This window comes from Ctenopharyngodon idella, chromosome 22 (genome assembly GCF_019924925.1).
Source record: "Ctenopharyngodon idella isolate HZGC_01 chromosome 22, HZGC01, whole genome shotgun sequence".
In the NCBI taxonomy this organism is placed as follows: domain Eukaryota; kingdom Metazoa; phylum Chordata; class Actinopteri; order Cypriniformes; family Xenocyprididae; genus Ctenopharyngodon; species Ctenopharyngodon idella.
The window spans coordinates 17161721-17188643 of NC_067241.1; the positions used below are offsets into that span (position 1 = coordinate 17161721).

Below are 26923 nucleotides of genomic sequence, written 5' to 3' on the forward strand. Positions count from 1 at the left end.
GTGAATTTAGTTGGATCAATTTTGACAACTTTAGTTTGCAAAGTACAGCCGCAAGTCAAGTCAGTTTAGTATGGAAGCGTGTTTCCACCACAAAATGAAAAATAAAAAAAGGTAATTGTGACTGTTTATCATGATTCTATTTTCTTTTGCAATTGTAAGAAGTCAGAATTGCAAAATATAAACTTGCAATTTGGAGAAAGAAAGAATTGTGATTTATTTTGCAATTGTGAGGAAAAAGTTGGACTTTGAAAAAAAAGTCAATTGTGAGTTATAAACTCGGAATTGTGAGGAAAAAAGTTGGAATTGTGAGAAAAAAGTCAGAATTGTGAGTTATAAACTTGGAATTGTGAGGGAAAAAAGTTGGAATTGTGAGAAAAAAAAGTCAGAATTATGAGTTATAAACTCGGAATTGTGAGGAAAAAAAGTTGGAATTGTGAGAAAAAATGTCAGAATTGTGAGTTATAAACTCGGAATTGTGAGCAAAAAAGTTGGAATTGTGAGAAAAAATGTCAGAATTGTGCGTTATCAACTCGGAATTGTGAGGAAAAAAAGTCAGAATTGTGAGTTATAAACACGGAATTGTGAGGAAAAAAGTTGGAACTGTGAGAAAAAAAGTCAGAATTGTGAGTTATAAATTCAGAATTGTAAGGAAAAAAGTTGGAATTGTGAGTTATAAACTCGGAATTGTGAGGAAAAAGTTGGAATTGTGAGAAAAAAGTCAGAATTGTGAGTTATAAACTCGGAATTGTAAGGAAAAAAGTTGGAATTGTGAGTTATAAACTCGGAATTGTAAGGAAAAAAGTTGGAATTGTGAGTTATAAACTCGGAATTGTAAGGAAAAAAGTTGGAATTGTGAGTTATAAACTCGGAATTGTGAGGAAAAAAGTCCGAATTGTGAGTTATAAACTCCAACACAATTCCAACTTTTTTTCCTCACAATTCCGAGTTTATAACTCATAATTCTGACTTTTTTTCCTCACAATTCCAACTTTTTTCCCTCACAATTCCAAGTTTATAACTCACAATTCTGACTTTTTTTCTCATAATTCCAACTTTTTTCCTCACAATTCCGAGTTTATAACTCACAAGTCTGACTTTTTTTCAAAGTCCAACTTTAAATGTCAGAATTGTGCATTATCAACTCAGAATTGTGAAGAAAAAAGTCTGAATTGTGAGTTATAAACACGGAATTGTGAGGAAAAAAGTCAGAATTGTGAGTTATAAACTCGGAATTGTGAAGAAAAAAGTTGGAACTGTGAGAAAAAAAGTCAGAATTGTGAGTTATAAATTCAGAATTGTAAGGAAAAAAGTTGGAATTGTGAGTTATAAACTCGGAATTGTGAGGAAAAAGTTGGAATTGTGAGAAAAAAGTCAGAATTGTGAGTTATAAACTCGGAATTGTAAGGAAAAAAGTTGGAATTGTGAGTTATAAACTCGGAATTGTGAGGAAAAAAGTTGGAATTGTGAGTTATAAACTCGGAATTGTAAGGAAAAAAGTTGGAATTGTGAGTTATAAACTCGGAATTGTAAGGAAAAAAGTTGGAATTGTGAGTTATAAACTCGGAATTGTAAGGAAAAAAGTTGGAATTGTGAGTTATAAACTCAGAATTGTGAGGAAAAAAGTTGGAGTTGTGAGTTATAAACTCGGAATTGTGAGGAAAAAAGGTCAGAATTGTGAGAGAAAAAAGTCAGAATTGTGAGTTATAAACTCGGAATTGTGAGGAAAAAAAGTCAGAATTGTAAGTTATAAACTCGGAATTGTGAGGAAAAAAGTTGGAATTGTGAGAAAAAAAAAAGTCAATTGTGAGTTATAAACTTGGAATTGTGAGGGGGGGAAAAAAATCAAATTGAGAAATAAAGTCAGAGTTGTAAGATTTGAACTCAGAATTGTGAGGAAAAAGTCACAATTATGAGTTACAAACTTGGAATTGTGAGGAATTGGAAAATCCATTTGGGTTTTTGTCTAGGGAATCAGGGTGATGCTAACCTCCAAAAATATGTCATCACTGCAGCGCTTTATTGTGCTACATGTTTATCCAGAAAATGTAAGTGTTTTTTTTTTTTTTTAAATCAAGTTTGAGTGAACATAGATGTGGCTTGTGTCCCTCTGTCTATGTGCATCTGTGGGGTTTTTCCACCTATTTTCTGCTCCAGCAGGTGAAACGGAGGTGATCACTTTAGCAGCTCTCTCTCCTCAACTACACATGATTTGTGTGCCGTGTATCATGCTGAAGATCGTGTTGGTCTTTTCTTGTGTGCTGTAAAGGCGTGGAGGGGTGGAACAGATGAACGAGGGATTTGAAAGAACGAGTGGATGGGAGCAGATGTATGGAGCATGTTTTCTTTCTGTTTCCCACAATCGCTTTCAGACCTCCGGCTGTGAGTGTCTGTGTCTCAGAACATAGTGAGCTGCCTACCTAGTCTGCATACTTGGAGGGTTTAGTTTGCAAGATTGAATTTTCAAGAATCCATTGGGGGGAAAAAACTGGTGTAGAAACTTGTAAAACTTGAGTTTGTCTTTGCAAATAATACTAAATAAGCAAAATTTCTAGAGTTTCAAATCGGCAACATTTCTAGGAATCTGAAGTTTCTCAGAAATGCTGCCTATAAAGCAGCTGACAGAGATTTGAGACACAGCCTGTGTGGGATCTGGAGATGTTCTGTATGTTTTGTTTTTCTTTATACGTTTCCACACTTGAAAACTATCCACTACCAAACTAGAAAAAAGTATATTCTTTATCGTATTATATAAAAACACCTTATAAACAGTTGCACTGAAACGGAGCTGCTATTGAATGAACGTCCGGCGGCTGTCAATCACAGATGATTGACAGGATCAGAGCCCTTTAGCCGCAGCTTTAATCCCTGCGAGGGGCCGCAGATTAAACCCTTATGAATAAAACACACATACACTTTACCACCCACAGATTTGGGCGGAAACCAACACTCAACTTTTGTTCTCCGCGGGTCATATAACGGCGCAGGAGTGTCGGACAGTTCAATCTCGCGTGCTGAAATGGCCGGAATCTCGCAGCACAGGTCTAAGGTAAACGCATTTTTCTCTTTCGTCTTTAAATATTTTATACTGGCATGCTTATTGTGAGTTTAAGTTGTTTGTTTGTTGTAAGATCTCTAAACCGCTGATGGAGCGACGGAGGCGAGCGCGCATCAACGCGTGCATCGGAGAGCTGCGCGCTCTGCTGATTCAAGCCCGCGCAACCACGGTGAGCACGAGCGAGTAACCGCCAAAAAAAAAAAGAAAAAAGTATTTAATTTGAATATGATTTTAGTATTTAAAAGTCTGTTATTTTAATGTTTGCAATTTTCTGAACCTATTTGTAATTTTTATTTTTATTTTTAGAGCTGTCAATCATCTAAACTGGAAAAGGCGGAAATTCTCGAGTTCACTGTACGACACCTGCGCGCGCTGCACTGCCCTTCAACAGGTAAATAATAATAATAATTAATCTTTTTTAATCAAAAACCTGAAAAATAAAATTACATAACGTATAAGAAATACATGGTAGTAAAACGACAAATTTACAGCTTATGAAAACTCTTCTGTTTGATACGTCAGATGGGTGGAGTCGGTTCTGTGCGGGATACGCGGCATGTGTGCGGGAGATCACGCGCTTCTTCAGAACCACAGACACGAACCGACGCCCGAGCGCGGAACACCAGGACCGACCCGACATGTCACAGAACCCAAATCCACTCGCACTCACGAGCGTCTGGAGACCCTGGAGCTAAAACCTGCCAAATCCCTCATATAAACCGTTTTAGTCTTGTCTGTTAAGAGGGAAGCCCATTTCCGCCACATAAAAAATACGCTAATGCTTTTGTAAATCATGGCAAGTCGATCAAATTTAATATGCATGTTTTTTTGTTATGTGCCGGAATTGTATATTCCACATGTTAGTTTATTTGTTGAGCACTTTAATAATAACATTTCGTGTAAATAAAATGAATTCAACTTACTTTCTGTGTGCCTAATGTGGTATGATAGAGCAAGAGCTCAGTGAGGAATTAGCATTTAAAACTTGCGAGAAAATCACTTTAGCCTAGTTAATAGTACATTAGTCGCTAAACATTAATAATGACAGAATGACAATTCTTTAAACAAATTATCGCCAGTATGAACTAATGAAACAGTGAAAAAAATGCTCGCTTCGCGCGTGCGCAGTAAAGTCGCCCCTTTGTCTGAAAAAAAAGAAGCGCGGGAGTAATTCGCCTCACGAGAAATGCTCAGATTTTGAGGTAATTATTTTTCTTCTGCTATCTAAAAGTTCGATACTTTTGTATTTAAGCATCCATTTTAAACTAGGTGTCTGCTTTAAATGTTTTTGCATGTCATGCTAACGCGACTGGTATGTTTTATCTTGATCTTGAACAAAAGTTATGAATTCAGTTGCGTGAATTACTTTTTCAATCTGTTAAAAATGTTAGAGCTAGAAGTTCACTCAAAAATGAACATTCTGCCATTTACTCACCCCCGTGTCGTTCCAAACATGACTTTCTTTCTTCGGTTGAACACAGAATAAGATTTTTTTTGGGAAATGTCTCGGTGTTTTGTCTACACAATGGTACAATGTCTTGTCACAACGTTTAATGTTGTTTGCTTCCCAGATTTCCTGCAGAAAAAAGTAAGTCAAGTTTGGAACGACAAGATAATTAAACGAGACACAAGCTTCTTTTCTTTGTTTTTTTTCAGCTATGCTGGCTGAGGTTAATGAACCTGCAAAAAAAAACAAAACAATTTCCTTACCATCTTTTTAAAGCATATTACAGAGAACATAAACTACAGAAACAAGTTAAGCTTATAAATTATAAAGTAGAACTAATTTACCTGATATTCAAATGTATTTCCATTTCATTTCCATTTAAATTATCAATCATTGGTTCCTCATCACTGGAGGCCTAACATGCAGCTGGAAAAAACAGAAGCTTCATCCCTCAATGCACTATTGCTTTCATAAAACACATCACAGTGTCACAAAGAACTGCCTTTTATTTGATATCCATGAAATAAGCGCATCAAACACAATAAATAAATACAATTTAAAACACACATTAAATATATGTATAGTGTTGCTAAAAGGCTCAATGATGCTCTGTCCATTTGTAGATATTTTGTCATTCATCAGAAGTCACAATGACTCTTGCTCCTTTATGCCGAATGTGTCCATCTGCAGGGCAAGTACAAAAATGCAAAAACGTAAAAGTGAACAAATGCAAAGGTACGAAAATACGTAAATGCAAAAAGTAAATGTAAACAAATGCTAAACGTAAACGAATGCGAAAGTATGTAAATACAAAACGTAAACGAATGCAAAAATACAAAAGTACGCAAATGCAAAAAGTAAATGTAAACAAATTCAAAAGTACAAAAGTACGTAAATGCAAAACGTAAACGTAAACGAATGTAAAAAGTACATAAATGCAGAACGTAAACGAATGCAAAACTACGAAAGTACGTAATACAAAGCGTAAACGTAAACAAATGCAAAAATACAAAAGTACGCAAATGCAAAAAGTAAATGTAAACAAATGCAAAAGTACGAAAGTACGCAAATGCAAAACGCAAAAGTACTATACATAAATGCAAAACGTAAACTAATGTGAAAGTACATAAATACAAAACGTAAATGAATGCAAAAATACAAAAGTACGCAAAAGTAAATGTAAAGAAATGCAAAAGTACGAAAGTACATAAATGCAAAAAGTAAGCCTGAACGGATGCACACAATTGCTTGGCCAGTGGCCCCATTGAACACAGTTACAGTGCATTCTTGTGTTACTGTGGTGGTAATAAACCTCAGTATTAGTTCCCTCCAAAGTCTTATTTGTGTACAGTTTGTTTCAAGCCTAACACACACACAGGTCAGAAGTGTGTGCTGGAGTGAGAGGCGGTGAGCGGGGAGGTGCGGGCCCTTTGGCGCTGCTCGTCCGTGGAACCCACTATTGACCGCAGCATGGCGAGGACATTGGCGCGGTAGCGAGCGGACATGATGTTGTACAGCAGAGGATTCACCGCAGCACTGACATAAAACAGCACTAAAGACACCAGATTAAAATACTGACTGATGTAATACAAATCACTGGAGTCCGACACCGAAAACAGCGTCCGACTCACATGGAACGGCAGCCAACACAAGATGAACACCAGCACGATTACCACTGCGGAGAAACAGAACAGAAAAAGACATTCAAATGAGCTTTAAAGGAACAGTTCACCTAAAAATGAAAATGCTGTCTTGATTTACTCATCCTCATGTAGTTATATTGATACACACCGCTAATTCTGCACTTTTTTTATATGACAGTTCAAAGTGACTTCCTTAAGGATCTAATGTCAAATTTTATTATTACCCATAATCCTCTGTGCTCACCCATCATCCGGAGGGTCTGGTGGTGTGTTTTGTCTCGATGCGTGTGTGCGCGCAGGTGCAGGCGGCGGGCGATCAGGCCGTAGAGGAGGGTCAGAATTGTGAGAGGGCAAATGAAATAGAGGTTGGAGAGCCACAGCATGGCTTTCAGAAGGCCGGAGGTCTGAGCGTACTGCGTGCAGCGGCATTCACTGGCTCCGGCCTCTAATTGCTCCACCCCTACCAAAGCCAATGCGGGTCCCGCACTGAGCATGGCCACGCCCCACAGCCCTGCGATCAGCACGCGGACACGCCTCCTCGTCACGAGCAAGCGTGCGCGGAGAGGGAAGCATACGGCCAGGTATCGCTCCGCCCCCAGTGCAGTCATGTGCAGGATGGATGAGAAGGTGCAGCATTCTCCCACAAACACCGACAGCTTGCACACGGCGTCCCCCAGCAACCACGGGCGATACCGCCACAGCTGCGATCAGAGCAAAAACATACGTTAATGTTGAGCGAAAAATGTGCAATTGTTTGGCTATTAATGCCAAGTGCACAGTATCGTCGCCTCTCGTCAGTGCGACCTCTAACAAAATTCAGTCGCACCGGCAGGAAAAAAGGTCGCAACATTCGACTATTTGTTCGCAGTCTGGAGCCCTTTGATGTCTTTATCCTTAATGTTAATCTAACAACAAAAGACAAAGAGAAAATCACTCACTGCTCTAAATATTCACCGTGCTATTAAATTAAAGATAAAATATAATCGAGCAATAACATGAACAGTGAAAGTAACAGTAGCTCATACAATACATTTTAACAGGCATAATTATGCATGAAAATAACTGAAGGAAATATCTATTTGCTAAGCCAACTTATTTTATAGTCTGCCCAATATTTGAAAAAATTAAAAATGCAATGAAAATACAGGCATCGGTACTCAGTATCGACAAGCACTAAAAATAAAAGTAGCGGTTTCGGACTCTTTCTGGAAAAAGTAGTATTAGTGCATCCCTATTTGATAGCAATCCGTCGCATGTACTGCGGCAGAGTAGGAACGCCTACTAGAACTCGACCACATGGCGACACACAACCTCTGGCAATAATCGTTGTCGGTGTGAACGTCCCTTAACAGTCGCATGAAACAGCATGTGAACACTTGAATACCTTATAGAGATCCAGAGGCATCAACAGCAAAATCAGGACGTCTGATACAGCCATACTGCTCAGGTACAGGTAGGTGGTGCTTCTCATCTGTGGGCGTCGCCACACCACCAGAATCGTTAGGGCGTTTCCCAGCAGGCCAAGCAGCAGCAGCGGAACGCACACCGTCGTAACGACCACAAGCACGGTGTCGCCGAAGAGCGACAGGCGTTCCCAGTCTTCCCATTCCGATCTGTTCCCACAGTTCACGCACCAACCAGATCCAGATCCAGAACCTTCCAGCTCATCCATGTCACTGGAGCGGTGCCTTCATCATCACTGAGTTCAGTACAGAGCTGCAGGACGGTTATTGAATGTACGGCTGGATCTCCGCTCCTCTTCTGTCTCTCTGTGACGCCCACCGCTGGAGATCAGTGCCACCTCCAAGACCAGAGGAAGAGATCGAATTCACTCAATCACACACACACACACACACACACAGGTGTCTGTACATTCAGAGACAAACACAAGACACCGATCTCTTCATGGTACAGACCGGATTTGTAACTTTTACATGCATGTAAAAGCAATTCATCAAAGAGCGAACAATATTCGTAATATTCACACCAAAATCAAAAATATAAAAATATATAGTACATGCAGCATGAAAAGAAACTTTTTTTGCATTGTTTTCAAGACAACTGAGCACATTTAAACCCCTCCTAATGAATACAGATCTCATTTTTATTACAGCATCACCATAAAAAATAATTATATATAGAAAATGTAAAATACAGTAAGTATAAACTATAGTAGTATTTGTAGTACTCAAATTACTTTATGTATAATTAACTAAAAAATTCACTTCAGTGATGTAAAATAAATGTTAACTGAAATTAAACTAGTTGGCAAAGCCACTTCTCATTTTTCATTTATGTACTAAAATAACTAAAACTGAAATGAGTAAAAACTATATAAACTGTCATTTAGATTTTTTGCATTGTTTTCATAATTAAACCCCTCTTAATCTATACAAATCTCATTTTTATTAGTATTATCATTTATTAGTATTTTATTAGTGTTAATAAAAAAATGATTTAAATTGTGAAGTAAATTTGCATGTGAAGTACAGCAAGTATAAACAATATTAGTATTTGTATTTATGTTAATGAGCTTAATTACAGCGAAAATAGTCACGATGCAAAAAAAAATTTCTTTATGCAAAATATCATTCCTGTTTTCTTTTGATTTGTGTGAAGTATTTTTCGTGAGATTCTCTTTAAAGTCTATTTTAACAAAGAAGAGCACAGAAATCAGCGTGTGGTGTCTGTCCTCTTGTTGACTCACGCTAATTAATTTGTCAATTGATTGTTTTAATGACTAACCCTGGTGAACCTTAAGCTGCTGTGCAAAAGATTTTTTTGAGCAGAAAGTGTGTTTGTACATTCACTCAATGACGAACTATCATTTAAATAATCCCAGATTTATTGCTATTATATTAATTCACTTTAGGCTAAAAAAAATACATTAATACACAAAGCTTACAACACAAAAACACACACAAACACTCATAGACCAAAGCAGAAATTCTCTCTTTCTCACACACACACACACAAAGTGTGTGATTCCCAGTTCATGACTCCCAGAGTTTGTGCAGATGATGTAGGTGAAAGGTTGTGTGGGCGGGTCTAGGTGCAGGCCGTGGGCGGGGCCAAGGGATGTGGTCGCCTGGCAACAGCGGAGTCTCTCTGAGCAGCTTGTCAGGACTGTAGAACGGCAGTAAATCAGGGGCCTCTAGTGGTGGAGACGGGAACTACACACACAACAAACAGGCATAAAAATCTGTACAAAAACCACAATGAACATAACAAACCTACTTCAATATGTGCTACTTATATACACTGTATATTGCCTACTAACTCTACACAAATATCAATTGAATTCTATATTAACATACAAACCAAAAACTGATTTAACTGATCAAATGAGCTCAAAAGTATTCAGAAAATTGCCAAGATAAGATTCTAAATGATTCTAAATGAAAGGACAATGGAATTGTTGGAAGATATTAGAGATAGAAATATTAGAAAAATAAATAAATAAAACAAAACTAGAATAAGATGAAGAGAACAATCTGCCATTGTTATGCATTTTATTTTCTTATTCTATTAGTTGTACTGTTTTCTCTTTTTTTGTCTTGTTTTTATTGTTTATATTAATGTATGACATTAAAAATCCCTCTCGTGGCTTATTGCTTTATTAAACACTCCAGCAGTTGGAAAACCCAAAATGAAAAACTATTAATATATTAATATGATGTAAACAGAACTCTGACCTTATTGGTCTGGCTGGCGGTGGGCGGGGCCAGTGCTGGCCTATCCTGTAGTGCCTGGCTGATGAGCTGATCACGTGATAGGCTGACGCTAACTAAGGCCCGGTAAAGGTGTTGAGAGCGAGGGAAGTTCAGCCCTGTAATAAACGAGGTAAAGACAGAAGAAAAAACAAATTATTAACACATTTAAGGAACAGTGTGTGAACAATGAGCTGATTCTGTTTGCGTGAAGAACTTTGTTTTTTACTTTTGAATGGTTTATATATGAGGTCGTGTTGTGCTGCACATTGTTCTCAAATTTTTGCATTGTCTTCATGACAGTTGGGCACATGTAAATCCCTCTTAATGAACACAAATCTCATTTTTATTATAGTAAAATAGATTTGAGTTGTGAAGTAAATTTTTGTAGTATTTGTGGTACTCTATTTATGTATAATTACCAAAAAAATTCACATTAGTCATAAAATAAGTGTTAACTGAAATAAAATACATACATTTTTTTATTATACTTTTTTATATTTCAGCTAGTTGCCAAAGCAACATTTCTTATTTTCATTGTTTTACTTGATGTAATAAAATAACTAAAACTGAAATAAAAATGAATAAAAACCATATAAAACATAAAACCTACTCCATACTACTTAGATTTTTTTTGCATTTTCATGACAGTTGAGCACATATAAACCCCTCCTAATAAATACAAATCTCATTTTCATTACAGAATCGCCATTAAAAGATTTAAATAATGAAGTAAATTTGCATGTAAAGTACAGTAAGCATAAACTATAGTAGTATCTGTTGTACTCAATTTATGTATAATTAATAAAAAAATTCACATTACAGTCATATAAAATAAGCTAACAGAAATAAATTATTAAAAAAATTATTTTTAGTTGCTAAAGCAACATTTCTCATTTTTATTTAGTTTAACTTCATGTACTAAAATAAAACTGAAATAAAAATTATATAAAAAATGACAACATGAAACACTTCAAAATAGTAAAAATAGATTTAAATAGTGAAGTAAATTTGCATGTAAAGTACAGCAAGTATAAACTATAGTTGTATTTGTCAATTTAATTTATGTAGAATTTAATTTAAAAAAATCTCATTACAGTCATGAGAACTTAGGGGGTTAATGAGTTTAATTACTGCAAAAATAGTCATAATGTAACAATCATAATATCCTCAAAATAAGCTTTTTTATGTAAAATTTAATTAAAATTTTATTTTGTTATTGATGTGAAGTATTTCTTATGATTTTTTTGTGAGATTCACATTAAAGTCAAGGTAAATAATTTGTGAATTGATTGTTTTAATGACAAACACTGGTGAACGTTAAGCTGGTGTGCTAAAGATTTCTTTGAGCAAGTGTGTTTGTACATTCACTCTTTGAAATAATCCCAAATAATCCTGCACGTTGATTTCATTTGTGTTGTGGTGTTTTGTTGTCTCACCCTCCGCTGCTTTAGCACTGATGTGGTTCTTTGTGAGCGTTGAACTCTGTAATTTCTCTTTAACGGCTTTCTCGGGATCGAAAGCCTGCTCCGCCACTTCCTGAAGCTCCGCCCTCAGTGCCAGGGTAGTGTTTAGCTCCGCCCCATCTGTCACCTGCCCATTACACACTCCGCTTGTTACCTGATCCCTCCCTTTATCTGATTCATGACCTGAATAACAAGAACATGTAGACTCGATTCATGACAGAACATGCTAAAATGAATCATTTCCAGAGCAAACATGAAATATGAACGATCTAAGTTTACAGAAAATTAACAAGTTTTAAATCAAGCTTAAATCTAATCTAGGGTGAATCTCCATTATTAGGACCATTTTTTTGCATTATACTTTACATGACTTTCATGACAAAATAAACACTTGGCTTCCATTGCATCTAATATTCATATTGACTCAGAACAGCTGTGTTTGTTTTACCGTGCTTGTCTTTGTTTTGAGGTTTCCGGGCTTGATTATTTCTGGGTTCTGGGATCACCGGATGACCGCTGCTCTGAGGATTCACATTAAAACGCACCTGAAACACACACAAAGATACAAAGACGTTTACATGCATCTGGCAGACACTTCCACCCAAAGCGAGTTTTGCATTTAAGGTATACATTAGATCAGTTCATGCATTCACTGGGAATCGAACCCATGACATTGGCATTGCGAGCTACAGGAATAGTCATTTGTAGAGATAAATAAACATGGAAAAGTGACTACAGTAACATTCTTTGGAAGAACGAGACACATTTACAGTAAATACACTTACAATGTAAACATACATGCAAATACATATTCTTCAAAAATACAGTACGCATTCATTAAATGATAAATAATGAATATAACTTAAGGCAAGACACTACAGGTGAATAGGGTAAAAAATGTAACTAACAGACATGACCATACTTTCCACAAGTCGATTATTCACAGTACTATATGATGATTGAAACGTTTTCTGAATTATGTTTAAATAAGCAAATGAAGAATTATTTAATTAAATATGTACTCATTTGCATACACTTCCAGTAGATAAATCTAAACATTGGATAAAGCCAGATTCAAAATTCATGTTTGATTTTGTTGACATATTAGAGTTAAAGGTTTTTACTGAGGGGATTTTTTATATCTCTTTTTATCACTCTATAAATCATAAAATACTGTCAACAATCAGAAAAAAAATATTTTCAGCATATATTTAGGAATAAAATGTTATATAAATCAGTGTGAATGATATATGAACAAACCCCACAGTAAAAACCTTCAGAATATAGTCAGGAATAAAACTGTAAGTTTTGGTGTTTGTAAGTGCTGCTGAAGTGGAGGAAAAAACTCATTTATAAAAATATCACCTTTAAAAATAGGTATTGTAATTGAAATCTACAGGTGCAAATAGATAAAGAGCAATAAAATAAACAAAGTCTGAAAGAAGACAATGTTCAATCACAAAATTGACCAGTCCATGAAAAACAATGGTTCTGCCTGTAGTGCCTTGCCTTAAAATATCGGTTTCAAAAGCAACTGTAAAATCAAACCCTACAGCATCATCTAGTGGAGGAGACACAGATTTAGTCTGATGATACACAAGTAAAACGGGTTTATTTATATCCTGTTCAAACGTGTCTCTGGGACTGTTAAACCTTAATGAATCATATTTTACAGACTCAAACCTGTCGACGCCGTCTGTCTGCTGGTCGTTCAGGGGTGAGAGTGACTGACAGGTCCAGATCAGGGCAAACCAGTTCTGTGGTCTGGACCGGTCCGAACCTCAGAGGTTCAGGAGCCACCCGGACATGAGGTTCTCCTGACATCTCCATCAATCCGATCAAATCAATCTAACAGATAGATATACATGATCAACCACAGTATTAACACAATATACATATATATTTACACACACACACACCGATAACAACTGCTTGTTTACAATAGTGCTTCAGAAAATACCATGGAATATGGTCAACCGTTTCTCTATATTTTGTTTATAAACATTACAGTGACAATTTGCAAGATCACAAGTATAAACAGAAGTTTTAAAACGTCATTAAATCGTGAATAACGAGTCCGATCTGAATTTAAACATTAAAAGACAACCTCAACTTACCCCAAAATAGGACGTCAGCTGCTGCGCCAAATAAAAACATCTCCTCGCGGTGAAATATGCGAGAATCAAAACAGAAAATATATCTAATTTGAGAAAAATTAAAACTCCCTCCACAGCTGCCGCGCGCAGGCGTACTTCCGGGTGGAGATGACGTTAATGGGCATGCGCATTGATAGTCTTTCAAGAGACTTTTCTTTGAAGAACATAATTATTCATACATAATATATACACCACACAAACATGTTTAAACACACTCAACACGATGATATGAGCATATTTATTTAATTTAAATATATATATAAAACACAAAAAGCTGTAACACCAGATAGCCTGTGCATAAAAGTGCGGTTAATACTGTGACTATACTGAATAATGTATTCTTTGAGATAAAATCCCCCCCGCCATGTCGTAATTAGCGTAAATAAGAGATGACAACACGTGATGCTATACTTGCAGCGGTTCATCATACGTTTCTCTTGCAAAAATGGTACGGCGGTCACGTGGTACAAGTCGTAGCTCTCAGAAAATTACGAGTCTAAAGTTGTAATTACGAGTTGTGGGATCACATGAATGCTTTTTTACAAGTCAGAATAGTTACGGTAATTACAAAATGGCGTTAACGCAAGAGGGATATGTATGGACACTTCTCTAAAAAAACGCCACATTTACATATGAATAATGGAGGAAAACAGGCACATACATGAGTAATAAGAGAGTTAATTTAGGAAATCTGCATGTCAAACCACACATTTCAAAATCTGTTTATTATGTGACAAGCTTCCAGTCGAAGCAGTTAAAACTCAACGTAATTCAAACATGTTCTTATTCTCTTACACAATTATGCTTCTTAAAGGGACAGTTCACCCAAAAATGAAAACTTTGTCATCATTTACTCACCCTCATGTTGTTTCAAACCCGTATAAGTTTCTTTCTTCTGATGAACACAAAAGATATTTTAAAGAATGTTGTTAACCAGATATCTGATGGCACCCATCAGTATTTTTTTCCTATTATGGAAGTCAATGGGTGCCATGAAATGTCTACCAACATTCTTTAAAAATAATCTTCTTTTGTGATCATCAGAAGAAAGAAACTCACACAGGTTTGGAACAACATGAGGGTGAGTAAATGATGACAAAGTTTTCATTTTTGTGTGAACTGTCCCTTTAAAAATTTAATCTCGTTTTGAGGATGTTTAGTATTGTTTCGCAGTGAAATCACCACACAGCCAGAGTAGTGAGAGTTATTTATTAAAGCGCATAATGCAGAACAGATCAAACCATTATTAAACTAACAGAGAGAGAGCAAGTTAACTAAACTAGTCTTTCCATCTGCCAGCGGTGGTCAACATAAAGAGATTTATTATTAACCTAGATGTGAGCAGTGCTTTAAAACTAACACACACACACTGACAGTAATAAATAGGCACTGTTTAGGGCGTCATAAAAATCAACATTATTTAATTATCTTGCAATCTCTTAATTAGAGCATGTGAGCAGCGCTATCAGTCATTACTGGTGTTTAAGGCACTAATTGGTCAATACTGCACACGCTGGCTTCACCTCCTCTGGTTTCCTTCCCTTTTTCCTGGGCACTTTACTCATCGAACTACATCTCCCATGATGCACTGGTGCTAGTGTCATGCGTTTGGCTCAGTCTCTGTCCCTGAGGGCTCGGAGGATGTAGTTTTCTCTCTCCAGCTGAGCGTTTCTCTCCGAGAGCTCTTTGATCTGTTCTCTCAGCACCTCCACCTCCTCTCGAACCGCCAACATCAGGTGAGACTTCACCAGGTCCTGCAAACACACACACACACACACACACACACACATTCAAACACTTTCATCTTTGAGCTGCACATTATATTATCAATACACACACACACTATTCCAGTGTGTTAAAATATATAACAAATATTTTACAAAACAAGTTTTACTGGACAAAGACTATATATGCATCTATTTAATAAACATTATTATTAATATTGGAAGTGATCTCACCATAGCTTGCTCTATCTTGTTATCGATGGCGATCATACTGCTGTTGGTTCCACTGCAACAGAGAGAGAGATGAACTTTTATTAATAATTTTATACAGGGTTTTTTTTCCCCACACAAACCTAGAATTTATTGATTCAAAGGAAAGAATTCAAACAGAAAATAAAATAAAATAAAATAGGCAAGATGCTAGACTGTTTCTTGGCTGTTCGTGGTTTCCAAGCTGTTTCTAAGTGGTTGCTATGCTGTTTCTATGTACTTACTAGGCTGTTTCTAGGTGGTTGCTAGGCTGTTTCTAGGTGGTTGCTATGCTGTTTCTAGGCAGTTGCTATGCTGTTTCTAGATTGTTTCTAGGTGTTTTCTAAGCGGTTTCTGGCTGTTTCTAGTTGGTTGCTATACTGTTTCTAGGTGTTGCTATGCTGTTTCTAGGTTGTTGTACGTGGTTGCTATGCTGTTTCTAGGTGGATGCTATGATGTTTCTAGGTAGTTTCTAGGCTGTTTCTAGGCGTTGCTATGCTGTTTCTAGGTTGTTGTAGGTGGTTGCTATGCTGTTTCTAGGTGGATGCTATGCTGTTTCTAGTCGTTGCTATACTGTTTCTAGGTTGTTTGTAGGTGGTTGCTAGGCTGTTTCTAGGCGGTTGCTATGCTATTTCTAGGCGGATGCTATGCGGTTCCTAGGTAGTTTCTAGGTTGTTTGTAAGTGGTTGCTATGCTGTTTCTAGGTGGATGCTATGCTGTTTCTAGGCGTTGCTATGCTGTTTTCTAGGTTGTTGTAGGTGGTTGCTAGGTTGTTTCTTGGTGGTTTCTAAGCGGTTTCTAGGTGGTTGCTAAGCTGTTTCTAGTTGGTTTCTATGCTATTTCTAGGCAGTTTCTATGCTATTTCTAGGTGGATGCTATGCTGTTTCTAGGCGTTGCTATGCTGTTTTCTAGGTTGTTGTAGGTGGTTGCTAGGTTGTTTCTTGGTGGTTTTAAGCGGTTTCTAGGTGGATGCTATGCTGTTTCTAGGCGTTGCTATGCTGTTTTCTAGGTTGTTGTAGGTGGTTGCTAGGTTGTTTCTTGGTGGTTTCTAAGCGGTTTCTAGTTGGTTTCTATGCTATTTCTAGGCAGTTTCTATGCTATTTCTAGGCAGTTACTATGCTGTTTCTAGGTGGATGCTATGCGGTTTCTAGGTGGATGCTATGCTGTTTCTAGGCGTTGCTATGCTGTCTTCTAGGTTGTTGTAGGTGGTTGCTAAGCTGTTTCTAGTTGGTTTCTAAGCGGTTTCTAGGCAGTTACTATGCTGTTTCAAGGAAGCTTCTAGGTTGTTTGTAGGTGGTTGCTATGCTGCTTCTAGTTGGTTGCTAAGCTGTTTCTAGGTGGATGCCTTGCTGTTTCTTGGTGGTTTCTAAGTTGTTTCTATTTGTTTCCCAAGCTGTTTATAGTTGGTTGCTATGATTTTTCTAGGTGGTTGCTATGCTGTTTCTAGATTGTTTGTAGGTGGTTGCTAGGCTGTTTCTTGGCGGCTTCTAGGCGGTTGCTATGCTGTTTCTAGGTGGATGCTATGCTGTTTCTAGGTAGTTTCTAGGCTCTTTGTAGGTGGTTGATAGGCTGTTTCTTGGTGGTTTCTAAGATGTTCCTAGGCTGTTTATAGTTGGTTTCTATGCAGTTTCCAGACTCTTTGTAGGTGGTTGATAGGCTGTTTATAGATGGCCCTTTCTGGGGTTTTTCTAAAAAAGCATGGTCCAGCAGGAGAAAATGGTGAAAATGGTGTGTCTGATCACTTAGTAAAGTAGCAGCACACTCTCCTCAACAACACAATTTTTGAGGAATCATTCAAGTCTGGAGCACAAATGCTGCAGGACTTTCTTTCCTTCCCTCTAGTTATAGTAATACTGCTCTTAAACACCAGTACAGCACACATAGTCCTCACTGCAGGTCTTCACGAGGAACACTGAGAACGGCTGTACGTGTGTAACACTGACGGTATTGTTCTGAATGCGGTGGGCAGCACATGCTTCTCATAACAGCTAGCTCAATGGATGACGCTCTCCACGACCACAAATACATCATAAACCTCTGAAAGGATGAATGAAAACCTCAAGTAACACAATTCAATTCAAACACACAAAAACTGAAGCTAACTCAAACATACTGCATGACCCTAACTAACCCAGTTACCTGTGGAAGAAAAGCAGAAGGGAAAGGAGGGTGGAGTCAGAGGGGCGGAGTCTTTGTTTGTGCGTAAGAGCTCCGCCTCTCTCCGCTCTCACAGAGGAAGTCAATGAGTCCCACACGGGATTCGGACATTTCTGATCGCTAACACAGGACTTGCAGGATGATCCGATACGAACAGACCTGGGATTATTTTCTGAGCGCTGTGTCTGAGAGTGACCAGCAGGTGGAGCTGTGTCTGTAGAGGAGATGGTGGGTTTCGACAAACACTTTCTGTCTGTTCTTGGCGTTCGGCACCTGGCGTCTCTAGGTTTGTTTCTGGGTGACGTATGCGGCAAGCGCTTGCTGCTGATTGGCTCTTTTGTTTCCACGGAAACAGCTAAGCACCCAGCCCTCGGATAGTAATCAAGCTTCCCGACTGGCCAAGAATCACGAACCCTTCGAGCTCCACCGGCGTTACGCAAAGTCACACTTGTTGTTTCTCCAGCATGGAGGCGTGGCCGACAAATCACCGGTGAAGGGGTGGGGCTAACCGAGGAGGGGTGTGGCTTAGAGTCAGGTGAAGGTCCATCAAGGAGGACCGGATTCTCTCTCTGTGTCTGGTCACGAGAGACACACGGAGGAAGTGACAAAGGACGAGGCTGTTTTTTACTTTCAAAAATGGAGATCATCTTACGTACATTAACAAGCATGGTGGGGAATCGGCAGGCGCAAAACCACACATCAAAAGGAAGCTCAATCATGTACGCGGTTTTCTTCAGGCACCGTCAGGAAGAGCCATCGTGTAATTGTTTCCTCTGACCTCGTTCAGAAACATCCGGAGAGGATCTGACTCATTCAGTGACATGAAACGGTAACAATCACTGTTACACATCAGAACAAGAGTGACAGCCCAGGGTTATTATAGTTAACCAAAACAGCAACGACAAAAAAAAAACGTTTGTTACTTTATTTTATTTTAGCTAGTTGCTATTAACTAAGAACATTTTTTGGTAATGGAAATAAAGCTGAAATAATATCTGAATATTAGAAGAAGAACTAAATGAAAATTATAAATGTTTCCTTTGACAACTAACTGAAATAAGTTTAAGTTGAAGCACTAAAATTACTAACCGGAAATAAATAAAAACCTATAAATGAATTAAATCTCAATTAAAAACAAAAGCACATAACAGATTAAATAAAAATTAAAGCAAAAGTAAAAACTGAAAATATAAAACAAAACAAAACAAGGTAATTCAAAATATGAATAAAAGCTATAATAGTATATAAATACTGCACTGCAGCGTTTGCCTGCAGGGAATGAATCAGCGAAAACGATTTCCTAACGCTACATATGAGAGCTGCGTGTGCAATAGAATTTCTAAAAAAAAAACGGCACCGTATAGTGTTTAGTCACACTAAACCGCAACTGAGCTACTAAAAAAAATGTAGTCAAGTTACTAGCGTCTCTTAATTGGTTATTCCAAAGCGGTCTGTAATCTTCACGAGACCTCACTGACATTCCTTCATTTCCATCATAAGACCTCCGTCCGCCTCTGAACACCCTGTTGTGCTGTAATCCGTCAAACTGGCCCGATACATGCAAAATCCCAGGATTAGTGTAATCTGGGGAGAAAGTCCACCTGTTCGACCCGTCAGAGCCGTAGATCTCCAAGACACTGTTGATCTCCACTGTTGGCCTACAGGACTTGTACATATGTAAATATGTACAGTCAAACACATACATCAACACTGCACTCTTTGATTCTGTTCTCCACCCACTGTCCGGCGCAGCCAATCACGTCTCACGCTGGGATTCTCTGTCCACCCACACGACTCTCAGCATTCCACACTCCACCCACCATCCGTTCCTTCACACACAAACACAGGCTGCATCCCAATTCACATACTATCTGTCCTCAATAGTATTTGAAATTAGAATTAGTGTCAAAAATCGTAGTATTCCAAAGGTACCCGGATGGTCTACTATTTCCGGTTAGAATTCAAAGTACAGATCCGTGAACACTCTAATATTGCCCACAACCCATTGCACGAGGATTCAATTAGAACTACAAACATGGCGGATGGTGCAAGACCGATGGTTAAGTAGAGAGTAGTGTTGTCAAAAGTACAGACTTCGGTACCAAGTCGGTACTGAAATTTTAAAAATGTGACAATCCTAGCATTTCCCCCTAGAATTTTGAGTGCTGTTGAGCGGATTCTTAAATGCCTCTGATTGGCCATTGTGTTCATGCACTCAACAGATATGTAAGCGCTCAGTGAAGACGGTCAAAGATGTCTATTTACAACATGTTTTTGAAGCGTTGATCTTTGTAGCCAATCACAGACATATCTGTTGAGCATGTGAACACAATGGCCAATCAGAGGTGTTTAAGTTAGTCAGAATCCACTCAACAGTGCTCAAAATGCTAGGGGGAAATGCTGGTATTGTCACATTTTTAAATATTCGCCCCTTTCACAAGATGTAATATAAGTCTCTGGTGTCTCCAGAATGTGTCTGTGAAGTTTCAGCTTAAAATACCCCACAGATCATTTATTATAGCTTGTCAAATTTGCCCCAATTTGGGTGTGAGCAAAAACACGCCATTTTTGTGTGTGTCCCTTTAAATGCAAATGAGCTGCTGCTCCCGGCCCCCTTTCCAGAAGAGGGCGGAGCTTTAACAGCTCACGCTTCGGTTGCTCAACAACAACAAAGCTGGAGAATCTCACGCAGCCAAAATGAGGATTGTCAGTAACGGTGTTCAGCCTTACATTGTTCAAACCGGAGTCGACACTGATGGAGAGACTCAGGAAGAAGTTACAACTTTTAGACGTTTCTGAATGGTTAGTGGATAAATTCATGTAGTTGCTGTGGAGTTGATTCAACTCATCCACTAGCATGTGCCGTCATGTTAATCTTTTGTGCAAATCCAGCGCTGAATTGACCCTCATTTGTGAAGCAGTCCGTCGTAAATGACGGCATGTCAACAACACTCTACTAAAACAACTCTTCCTCTTCTCTAAAGCAGCCCAACATGGCCTCACCCTTTGTGTTGTGTGTTCTCGGGGGCAGGGTTTATGTAAATTTTAGGGTTTGTGATGTCACCAACACAGGAAGAAGCTTGTTGTAGTCCCTACCAGTCGTTTGTTATAGTATAGTTTACAATTATTCATGTGATCATAAAATGCATTACAAGGCATAATTAATGCATTAAAAATACTTGTATAATGCATTATATATCTTTCCCATCAGCAAAGCGGTACACAAAACATACAACGTGCTGTGTAAGTATGTGAACTAGGACACTGGAAATCAAGTAAATATTGATTATAGAAACAGATATCAGCCGCCGGCACACCATGACAGATCCTCATGTTTGATTTGAGAATCTCTAATTTCATGAAACAACTCAACCAAGAAGCTTCGCAGGGTTTGGGTGGTCTGTAGTTCAGCTGTGTGTGTGTGTGTGTGTGTGATTCACAACACAAAATCAGTGTGATACGACACAGTTTGAAACACACTTGATGAGCAATTGAATCACACACACACACTTCTCTAACCTTCAGTTTTCCTTCTAACTTTCCTGCCTCATCGCTAATGCAGCTTTAAACAGAGAGAGAAGGACAGAATGACAAGAAAAATAAACATGAAGGCCAGAAACACACTTTACTGCAAGAAACACAATGCAATAACAACAGGCTTGTGTTCCTGCACCCATGTACAATGTACAGTGTGTTCAGGACTTAGAGTGAGAAGCAAAAGTGTTTGCGTGAGTTGTATGACTGAGGCATTTCCTCTGGGTCTGTGACAGTAAGCACTACGGTGTGAAAACGCTCATCAGGGCCTCAAGAAACCAAGAGCATCACCTTTCCAACCACTCGACTCTCTATAAATACAAGCACACTTCAACTCACACCTAAATATAGACAAGCAACAACTGGCTTATATGTGAGACAGACAGACACAATTCACATTTCCTCTAAAGAAACATGTTGTGGGCCAGAAAAAAAAAAAATGGCACTTTAAACCTCAAGTCAGGAACCAGTAACATCAGCGAACACAAGAACTAATGCAAAACAAAAGGCAATCACTCCTAATATAATCGATGCAACGTCAAGCATCTAATGTGAGTTTTGTTAACTAATGTTAAGAAATGAAATGCATTTACATGTGTGATAACTAAATTTTATCATACTATTTTAATATATATATATATATATATATATATATATATATATATATATATTTATATTTATATTAATCATTTTATTTATTATAATTGTGTATTATATTTTTAAAATGTATATTATAATTTATTTCTTATAATTTTATTAAAATGTTTTTAAATAACTGAGACCATCCCATCAAAATTTGCGATGCAATAAAGACTTTAACCATGTTATCAAAATGCTTAATACTAAATACATGGTGATGAGAAAAATATGGAAAATGTTTGCATTTCCTTGAGAAACTTAGTGTTCACTCGCAAAGAAATATATATATTTATAATGTAATAATAATGTTTTGTTTTCATCACCATGTCCCTTTAGGCTCTGCTCTGAAGTTGTAACAAACGTGCGTCGGTTCTGAAAGATTCATCGATCCGGCCACCAAACTGCAACTCCAGCATCATTTCAGAGGAACACACCAAGAACGATATCTATAACGATAACTATATATGTGTCCACACCAGCGGCAATAATGTTCAGTTTTGCCATCTGCCTCTTTAAATGCTTGAGCTCTTTAAAAAAGTATGGATTCTGATTGGCTGTTAATGTTTTTAATAGTCATCAGCTGAAAAAAAAAAAAAAAAAAAAAACGCTCTAAAAATTATACCAACGATATCCTATCTTATCGGAATTATTAAAACTTATAATTTATTACTTTAACACTTATAATTATTGTAATAGTTATGAACTTTGCTATTTTCTTTAGAGTTTAAGTGATTATTAAAACTTTTTAGTTATCGTTATCGTTATAGTTGTGGTTGGAATTTGCTATTCTCTTAGAATTACAACGATATTAAAACTTTTTAGTTATCGTTATCGTTATAGTTGTGGTTGAACTTCACTATTCTCTTAGAATTACAACGATTATTACAACTTTTTAGTTATCGTTATCGTTGCGGTTGGAATTCGCTATTCTCTTAGAGGTATAACGATTATTAAGACTATAGTTAAAGTTATCGTTATAATTGTGGTTGGACTTCGCTATTCTCTTAAGAGTTATAACGATTATTAAAACTTTATAGTTAAAACTATGGTTATAGTTGTAGTCGTGGTGTGAGCTCTGCTACTAGTTAGAGCGATTATTAAAACATTATAAATTAGCTTATAGTTATCATTATAGTTGTAGTATGAACTTCACTATTCTCTTAAAGTTGAAAGCGATTATTAAAATTTTATAGTTATTGCGAACAAACCTTAAGTGTAGTTTACAGTGACATATGACATACAGAACCAGACGTCATTCTAAAGACAGAGAAGTCTCACCCGTCGTCTTCCACAAGCTCGAACGCTCGACCCATGCCGAACATGGACTGCGCCAATGCGAGGGCGGACGGCGTCTGGATGGGCGTCAGTCCAGGATGGAAAGGACTGTCCCGACCCAGATGCGGTCCGGGCGATGCCGGCTGTGAGCGGGTGGTCCGTAGCTGTGAAAAGAAAATGACTTTGGGTTAAAAATAGATGGATAAATCTCACTGGAATATATAGATGAGTGTACAAGCGCTCACCTTGCCAACGGCATCCATGTCGAGGCGCAGCGGGGCGGGTATGTTGCGTATACGGGGTGTGTTCGGCAAGTGTGGTGACGTGATTGGCTGCGTGTCGAGCGAGGGTGAGGGTGGGCCGCTGTGGGCGGAGTCTGTCCGGCATTGGCTGAGCAAGTAATTGGTGCCCTGTGAGTGTACCATGTGACCTGTGTGCACCCCCAACGGCTTCAGTCTGGCTCCGCCCACCGCGCCTTCAGCTCCGCCCAGCCCCACTGTCTCTAAGGACTCCAGCGAGTGGGCGTGTCTCATGCTGTCAATCACACGGCGGAGGCCTCGCTCCTCGACCTCCCTCTCCATCACATCCACGCAAGTCCACCGGCCACGTTTGTATGGCTCGCCCGGTCCCTGGTCCAAACGTACCACGCGAAACCGCGAAGCCCCGCCGGCGTCCAGCGAACTCTGCTTCCTGGCCGTGACGGGCGTGTTCGGCTGACTGGAGCTTTGTTGCATCTGGAGGGCGGGGCTATGACGCAGTAACGGGCCATTGGATGTAATTTGAGTGGGCGATGCAGTCTGGCTTCCGGGGGTCCGCCCGTGGGCGGGAGTTCTGGCAGAAGGGGGCGTGGCTCTTTGAGCCCCGGGGCTGAGGAGCTCCGTCGGATGGTTTTCTCCAGAACCCTGATTGTAGTCCGAAGTAACGCTGGTGATTTGAAAACCGCTCCGTTTCTTTCCACCACTCATTCTGGACAGAGCGTGTGCGAGCGGTATGACGTTATGCTTAAGAGCTCCAAGCCCGATCCTTGTTCATTATTTCACACTCTGGCAGGAAAAGAAAAAGCGAAAAAAGAGTGAAAGAATCTCCTTAAGAAACGGATATCCTAACCATTCCAAAGCAAGACTGGTTTACTGTCACTCAGTCTCTAGGGTGGATCTGGATCAGATAAACCATATTCTCTGTCCTCAGGTGAACTCACAGGTACGTGGTAAAACTCAAAAGTAAAATAAATCACATTTATTCCATTGCGCTTGGCACTCTATCCTCCTTCTCCCTGCGGCTGTTTGGAGTATTTCGACTACAGCCAGTACAGTAACAAGAGCAGTTTCTCTGCCCAGCAGTTGCGCAAGTCTCGGCTCTGATGGCTGTTTCCTCTGGCAGTTGTGCAGTATGTGCATTCACAGCTCAGGACACAATAAAGAGACTTATAATCACCATGCATGCACAGATTTGATTATTTCAAGATCAAGCAGCCCATCCAAAAGATGTTAACAAAATAAATACCATAATTAGGGCGTTTTAGATGGTTTCCTCTTGCAGCTTAATGCCTGAGCGTGTCAGGGCTTTTTTTTTTTTTTTTTAGGTCTGCAGGACTAGTTTAGTGACTACAAAAACAAGAAGTTCTGTTTCCGTCAACGTTGTGCTACCGTCTGCGGAGAACTGGTGACACGACAACTTTGAAAGAACCTGCAAAGAATCAAACTCAATCACAATGTCTGGAGTTTCAGTTCTGACTGCTCATTTGATTCAAATTAAAAGTGGATCTTGCTTTTAACTTAAAATTAAAACTGAAGCAAGTGGAAAAGATCAAACACACAACTTTAAGAGTAAAGCTTGAATACAATCAAACTCTAAATGTAACAGTTCTGACTGAGCATTTGATTCAAATTAGAAATGATCACGCTTTTGATGTCAAATTAAAACTAGAGCAAGTGTGGAAGCTCAAAACGCTCAGCAACTTTAAGAGTAAAACTGGAGCAAGTGGAAAAGATCAAACACACAACTTTAAGAATCAAGCTTGAATATAATCAAACTCTAAATGTAACAGTTCTGGCTGTGCATTTGATTCAAATTAGAATCAAATTAGAATTGGTTTTGACTTTAAATTAAAACTAGAGCAAGTGTGGAAGCTCAAAACGCTCAGCAACTTTAAGAGTATAACTTGAATAGAAAATTCAAAATGTTAAATGTTACAGTTCTGATATTCAGAAATGAGAAATGAACCCATGCGTTTAACCAAGAGGAAAAGTTCGAAAACTCTTTAAAGAGTAGAACCTGCAATAAATCAAACTCGATCACAATCAAGTGTGGAATTACAGTTTCATTTGATTCAAATTAAAAGTGTATCATGCATTTAACTTCAAATTAAAACTAGCTTAAACATTTACCAACTTTAAGAAAAAAAAAAAAGTATACCGAAAATTGAAAACATTTGATTCGAATTATCACGCTTTTAAACCGTAAATTAAAAGTTCAGCAATTTTGTGTAAAAGCTCAAACACACTCTGCAACTTTTAAGAGTAAAACTTAGAATCAAACTATAAACATTACAGTTCTGTCTACAAATTTGATTTAAAGGTGGATCGAGCATTTAATTGTTAATTACAAGAACTTCCAATATTCCGCACATCAAAACTCAGAAACTTTAAGAGTAAAACTTTCACATACTCAAACTATAAATACTACAGTTCGGGCTGCATAGGGTTGATTCGAATTAAAACTGGAATGAGATTTGATTTCACTGAGTTCACGCAGAAATGACGTCACAGAACGCGCACGTACACGCACGTTCCTCTGTCCCCTTAAGCAAATACCCGCATACGTGCGCACAGAAACAGAAGCATTGCACAACACTTTTGCAGCCCGAAACCTGACGTTTAATTACACCAAACTAACCCGCATCAGGGTAATATAAGACACGAATCAGTGCGTTTCTGTCAAAAACGAAACACTACATCAAAGGAAAGCTGTGCAGAAGAGATTACTGGATCTGGATTGAACCTGAGCCCAATAGAAATGTGAATTAGGACCAAAGCTGAGCCCAAAGCATTCTGTAATCCCATGAAGAAGTCAAGTTGTACAGTCACAGATTGTGTGAACTTCAACACACTAAAGACAGCTCACATGTTGCGTCCACACCTAAAATCCCTGGAGGAGGACAAAATATTCCGTTAAACTGAAATCAGTAAGAGAGTTTTAAATAAAATCCCTTAAGAGTCAAGGAGACTGATTCAGATTGATCATCCACACCCGAGGAGTTTGTTTATTCTCCATCAGTTTGCATCAGATCCACCCCAATAAAGTACGAATCACAAAATCTCCTCAGGATCTCTCGGCTCCGCAGCGACAGTCGCCGAAATCCCGCAGCTTCGGTTCTCTTGTGGAGTTTCTGAGTGGATTTACTTTAAAGCGATACTAATGAACTCAGATTTACAGATTAATTCTCCTCCAACGAAACTGTTGACAACTTTCCATCACCCGGAAGTTCCGCCTCCGTTCCTGCAACATAACCCTACTATGGCGAAGCCGTTGCTCATGAATATTAATGAGGCTACGCGCTGGACTCAACCAATCAGCGATATATTTAATATTCATGAATAAGCCTTCGCTTTAGTACGCTTCGTAATTTCGTCAGACACGCGGACACTTTACTTTTATTATTAATCAGGAGAATTTAACGTTAGCCAAAGCACAAAGCTTTAGACTTTATAAAAATATAACTTTAGCTTGTCGATGTAAGTCTCAAAGTACGTTTTGATCGGTGATCAAAATAAAATGAAATCAAGTTGAGGAGATGCAGGTTCACATTGCCACCTACCGACTATTTCAAGTAAGTTTTTCATGATGTAGAAGAAATAAATACAAAAAT

The 26923-nt window shown here is 38.4% G+C and overlaps 3 protein-coding genes and 1 long non-coding RNA gene across 4 annotated transcripts; 1 reads left to right on the forward strand and 3 right to left on the reverse strand.

The window, feature by feature from the left end:
• The first annotated feature begins 2870 nt into the window (after nucleotides 1-2870).
• On the forward strand, nucleotides 2871-3924 carry LOC127505356 (uncharacterized). The gene is made up of 4 exons (XR_007927695.1): nucleotides 2871-3046; nucleotides 3129-3224; nucleotides 3362-3446; nucleotides 3578-3924. It is a non-coding gene; the product is annotated as an uncharacterized LOC127505356 (long non-coding RNA).
• A 1066-nt stretch (nucleotides 3925-4990) lies between these two features.
• Nucleotides 4991-8796, reverse strand: LOC127504883 (growth hormone secretagogue receptor type 1-like). Its single transcript, XM_051880024.1, has 3 exons — nucleotides 7530-8796; nucleotides 6390-6846; nucleotides 4991-6177 (listed from the first exon to the last, which is right to left on the reverse strand). Exons 1-3 carry the CDS (start codon nucleotides 7815-7817, stop codon nucleotides 5882-5884), a joined length of 1041 nt encoding a protein of 346 aa, XP_051735984.1. The 5' UTR covers nucleotides 7818-8796; the 3' UTR covers nucleotides 4991-5881.
• A 176-nt stretch (nucleotides 8797-8972) lies between these two features.
• Nucleotides 8973-13626, reverse strand: ppp1r35 (protein phosphatase 1, regulatory subunit 35). The gene is made up of 6 exons (XM_051880030.1): nucleotides 13439-13626; nucleotides 13005-13169; nucleotides 11770-11866; nucleotides 11295-11504; nucleotides 9841-9974; nucleotides 8973-9318 (listed from the first exon to the last, which is right to left on the reverse strand). Exons 2-6 carry the CDS (start codon nucleotides 13149-13151, stop codon nucleotides 9139-9141), a joined length of 768 nt encoding a protein of 255 aa, XP_051735990.1. The 5' UTR covers nucleotides 13152-13169; nucleotides 13439-13626; the 3' UTR covers nucleotides 8973-9138.
• A 1046-nt stretch (nucleotides 13627-14672) lies between these two features.
• On the reverse strand, nucleotides 14673-26548 carry zgc:153012 (uncharacterized protein LOC777626 homolog). Its single transcript, XM_051880023.1, has 4 exons — nucleotides 23301-26548; nucleotides 23059-23219; nucleotides 15436-15487; nucleotides 14673-15231 (listed from the first exon to the last, which is right to left on the reverse strand). The coding sequence occupies exons 1-4, from the start codon at nucleotides 24018-24020 to the stop codon at nucleotides 15091-15093; spliced, it is 1074 nt and encodes a 357-aa protein (XP_051735983.1). The 5' UTR covers nucleotides 24021-26548; the 3' UTR covers nucleotides 14673-15090.
• Between the last annotated feature and the right edge of the window lie 375 nt (nucleotides 26549-26923).

What these genes read in the sequence shown, in the direction of transcription:
- LOC127504883 (XM_051880024.1), bottom strand. Translation starts at nt 7,817, where the DNA reads ATGGATGAGCTGGAAGGTTCTGGATCTGGATCTGGTTGGTGCGTGAAC. An exon ending in TGCCTCTGGATCTCTATAAG is followed by an intron (nt 6,847 to 7,529) that starts GTATTCAAGTGT and finishes CTCTGATCGCAG; the next exon opens with CTGTGGCGGTATCGCCCGTG. An exon ending in CCAGACCCTCCGGATGATGG is followed by an intron (nt 6,178 to 6,389) that starts GTGAGCACAGAG and finishes GTTTCTCCGCAG; the next exon opens with TGGTAATCGTGCTGGTGTTC.
- ppp1r35 (XM_051880030.1), bottom strand. Translation starts at nt 13,151, where the DNA reads ATGGAGATGTCAGGAGAACCTCATGTCCGGGTGGCTCCTGAACCTCTG. An exon ending in TCAAAACAAAGACAAGCACG is followed by an intron (nt 11,505 to 11,769) that starts GTAAAACAAACA and finishes CTTGTTATTCAG; the next exon opens with GTCATGAATCAGATAAAGGG. An exon ending in CAGTGCTAAAGCAGCGGAGG is followed by an intron (nt 9,975 to 11,294) that starts GTGAGACAACAA and finishes CGTTTATTACAG; the next exon opens with GGCTGAACTTCCCTCGCTCT.
- zgc:153012 (XM_051880023.1), bottom strand. Translation starts at nt 24,020, where the DNA reads ATGAGTGGTGGAAAGAAACGGAGCGGTTTTCAAATCACCAGCGTTACT. An exon ending in GAGCTTGTGGAAGACGACGG is followed by an intron (nt 15,488 to 23,058) that starts GTGAGACTTCTC and finishes TCTCTGTTGCAG; the next exon opens with TGGAACCAACAGCAGTATGA. An exon ending in ACAAGATAGAGCAAGCTATG is followed by an intron (nt 15,232 to 15,435) that starts GTGAGATCACTT and finishes GTGTGTTTGCAG; the next exon opens with GACCTGGTGAAGTCTCACCT.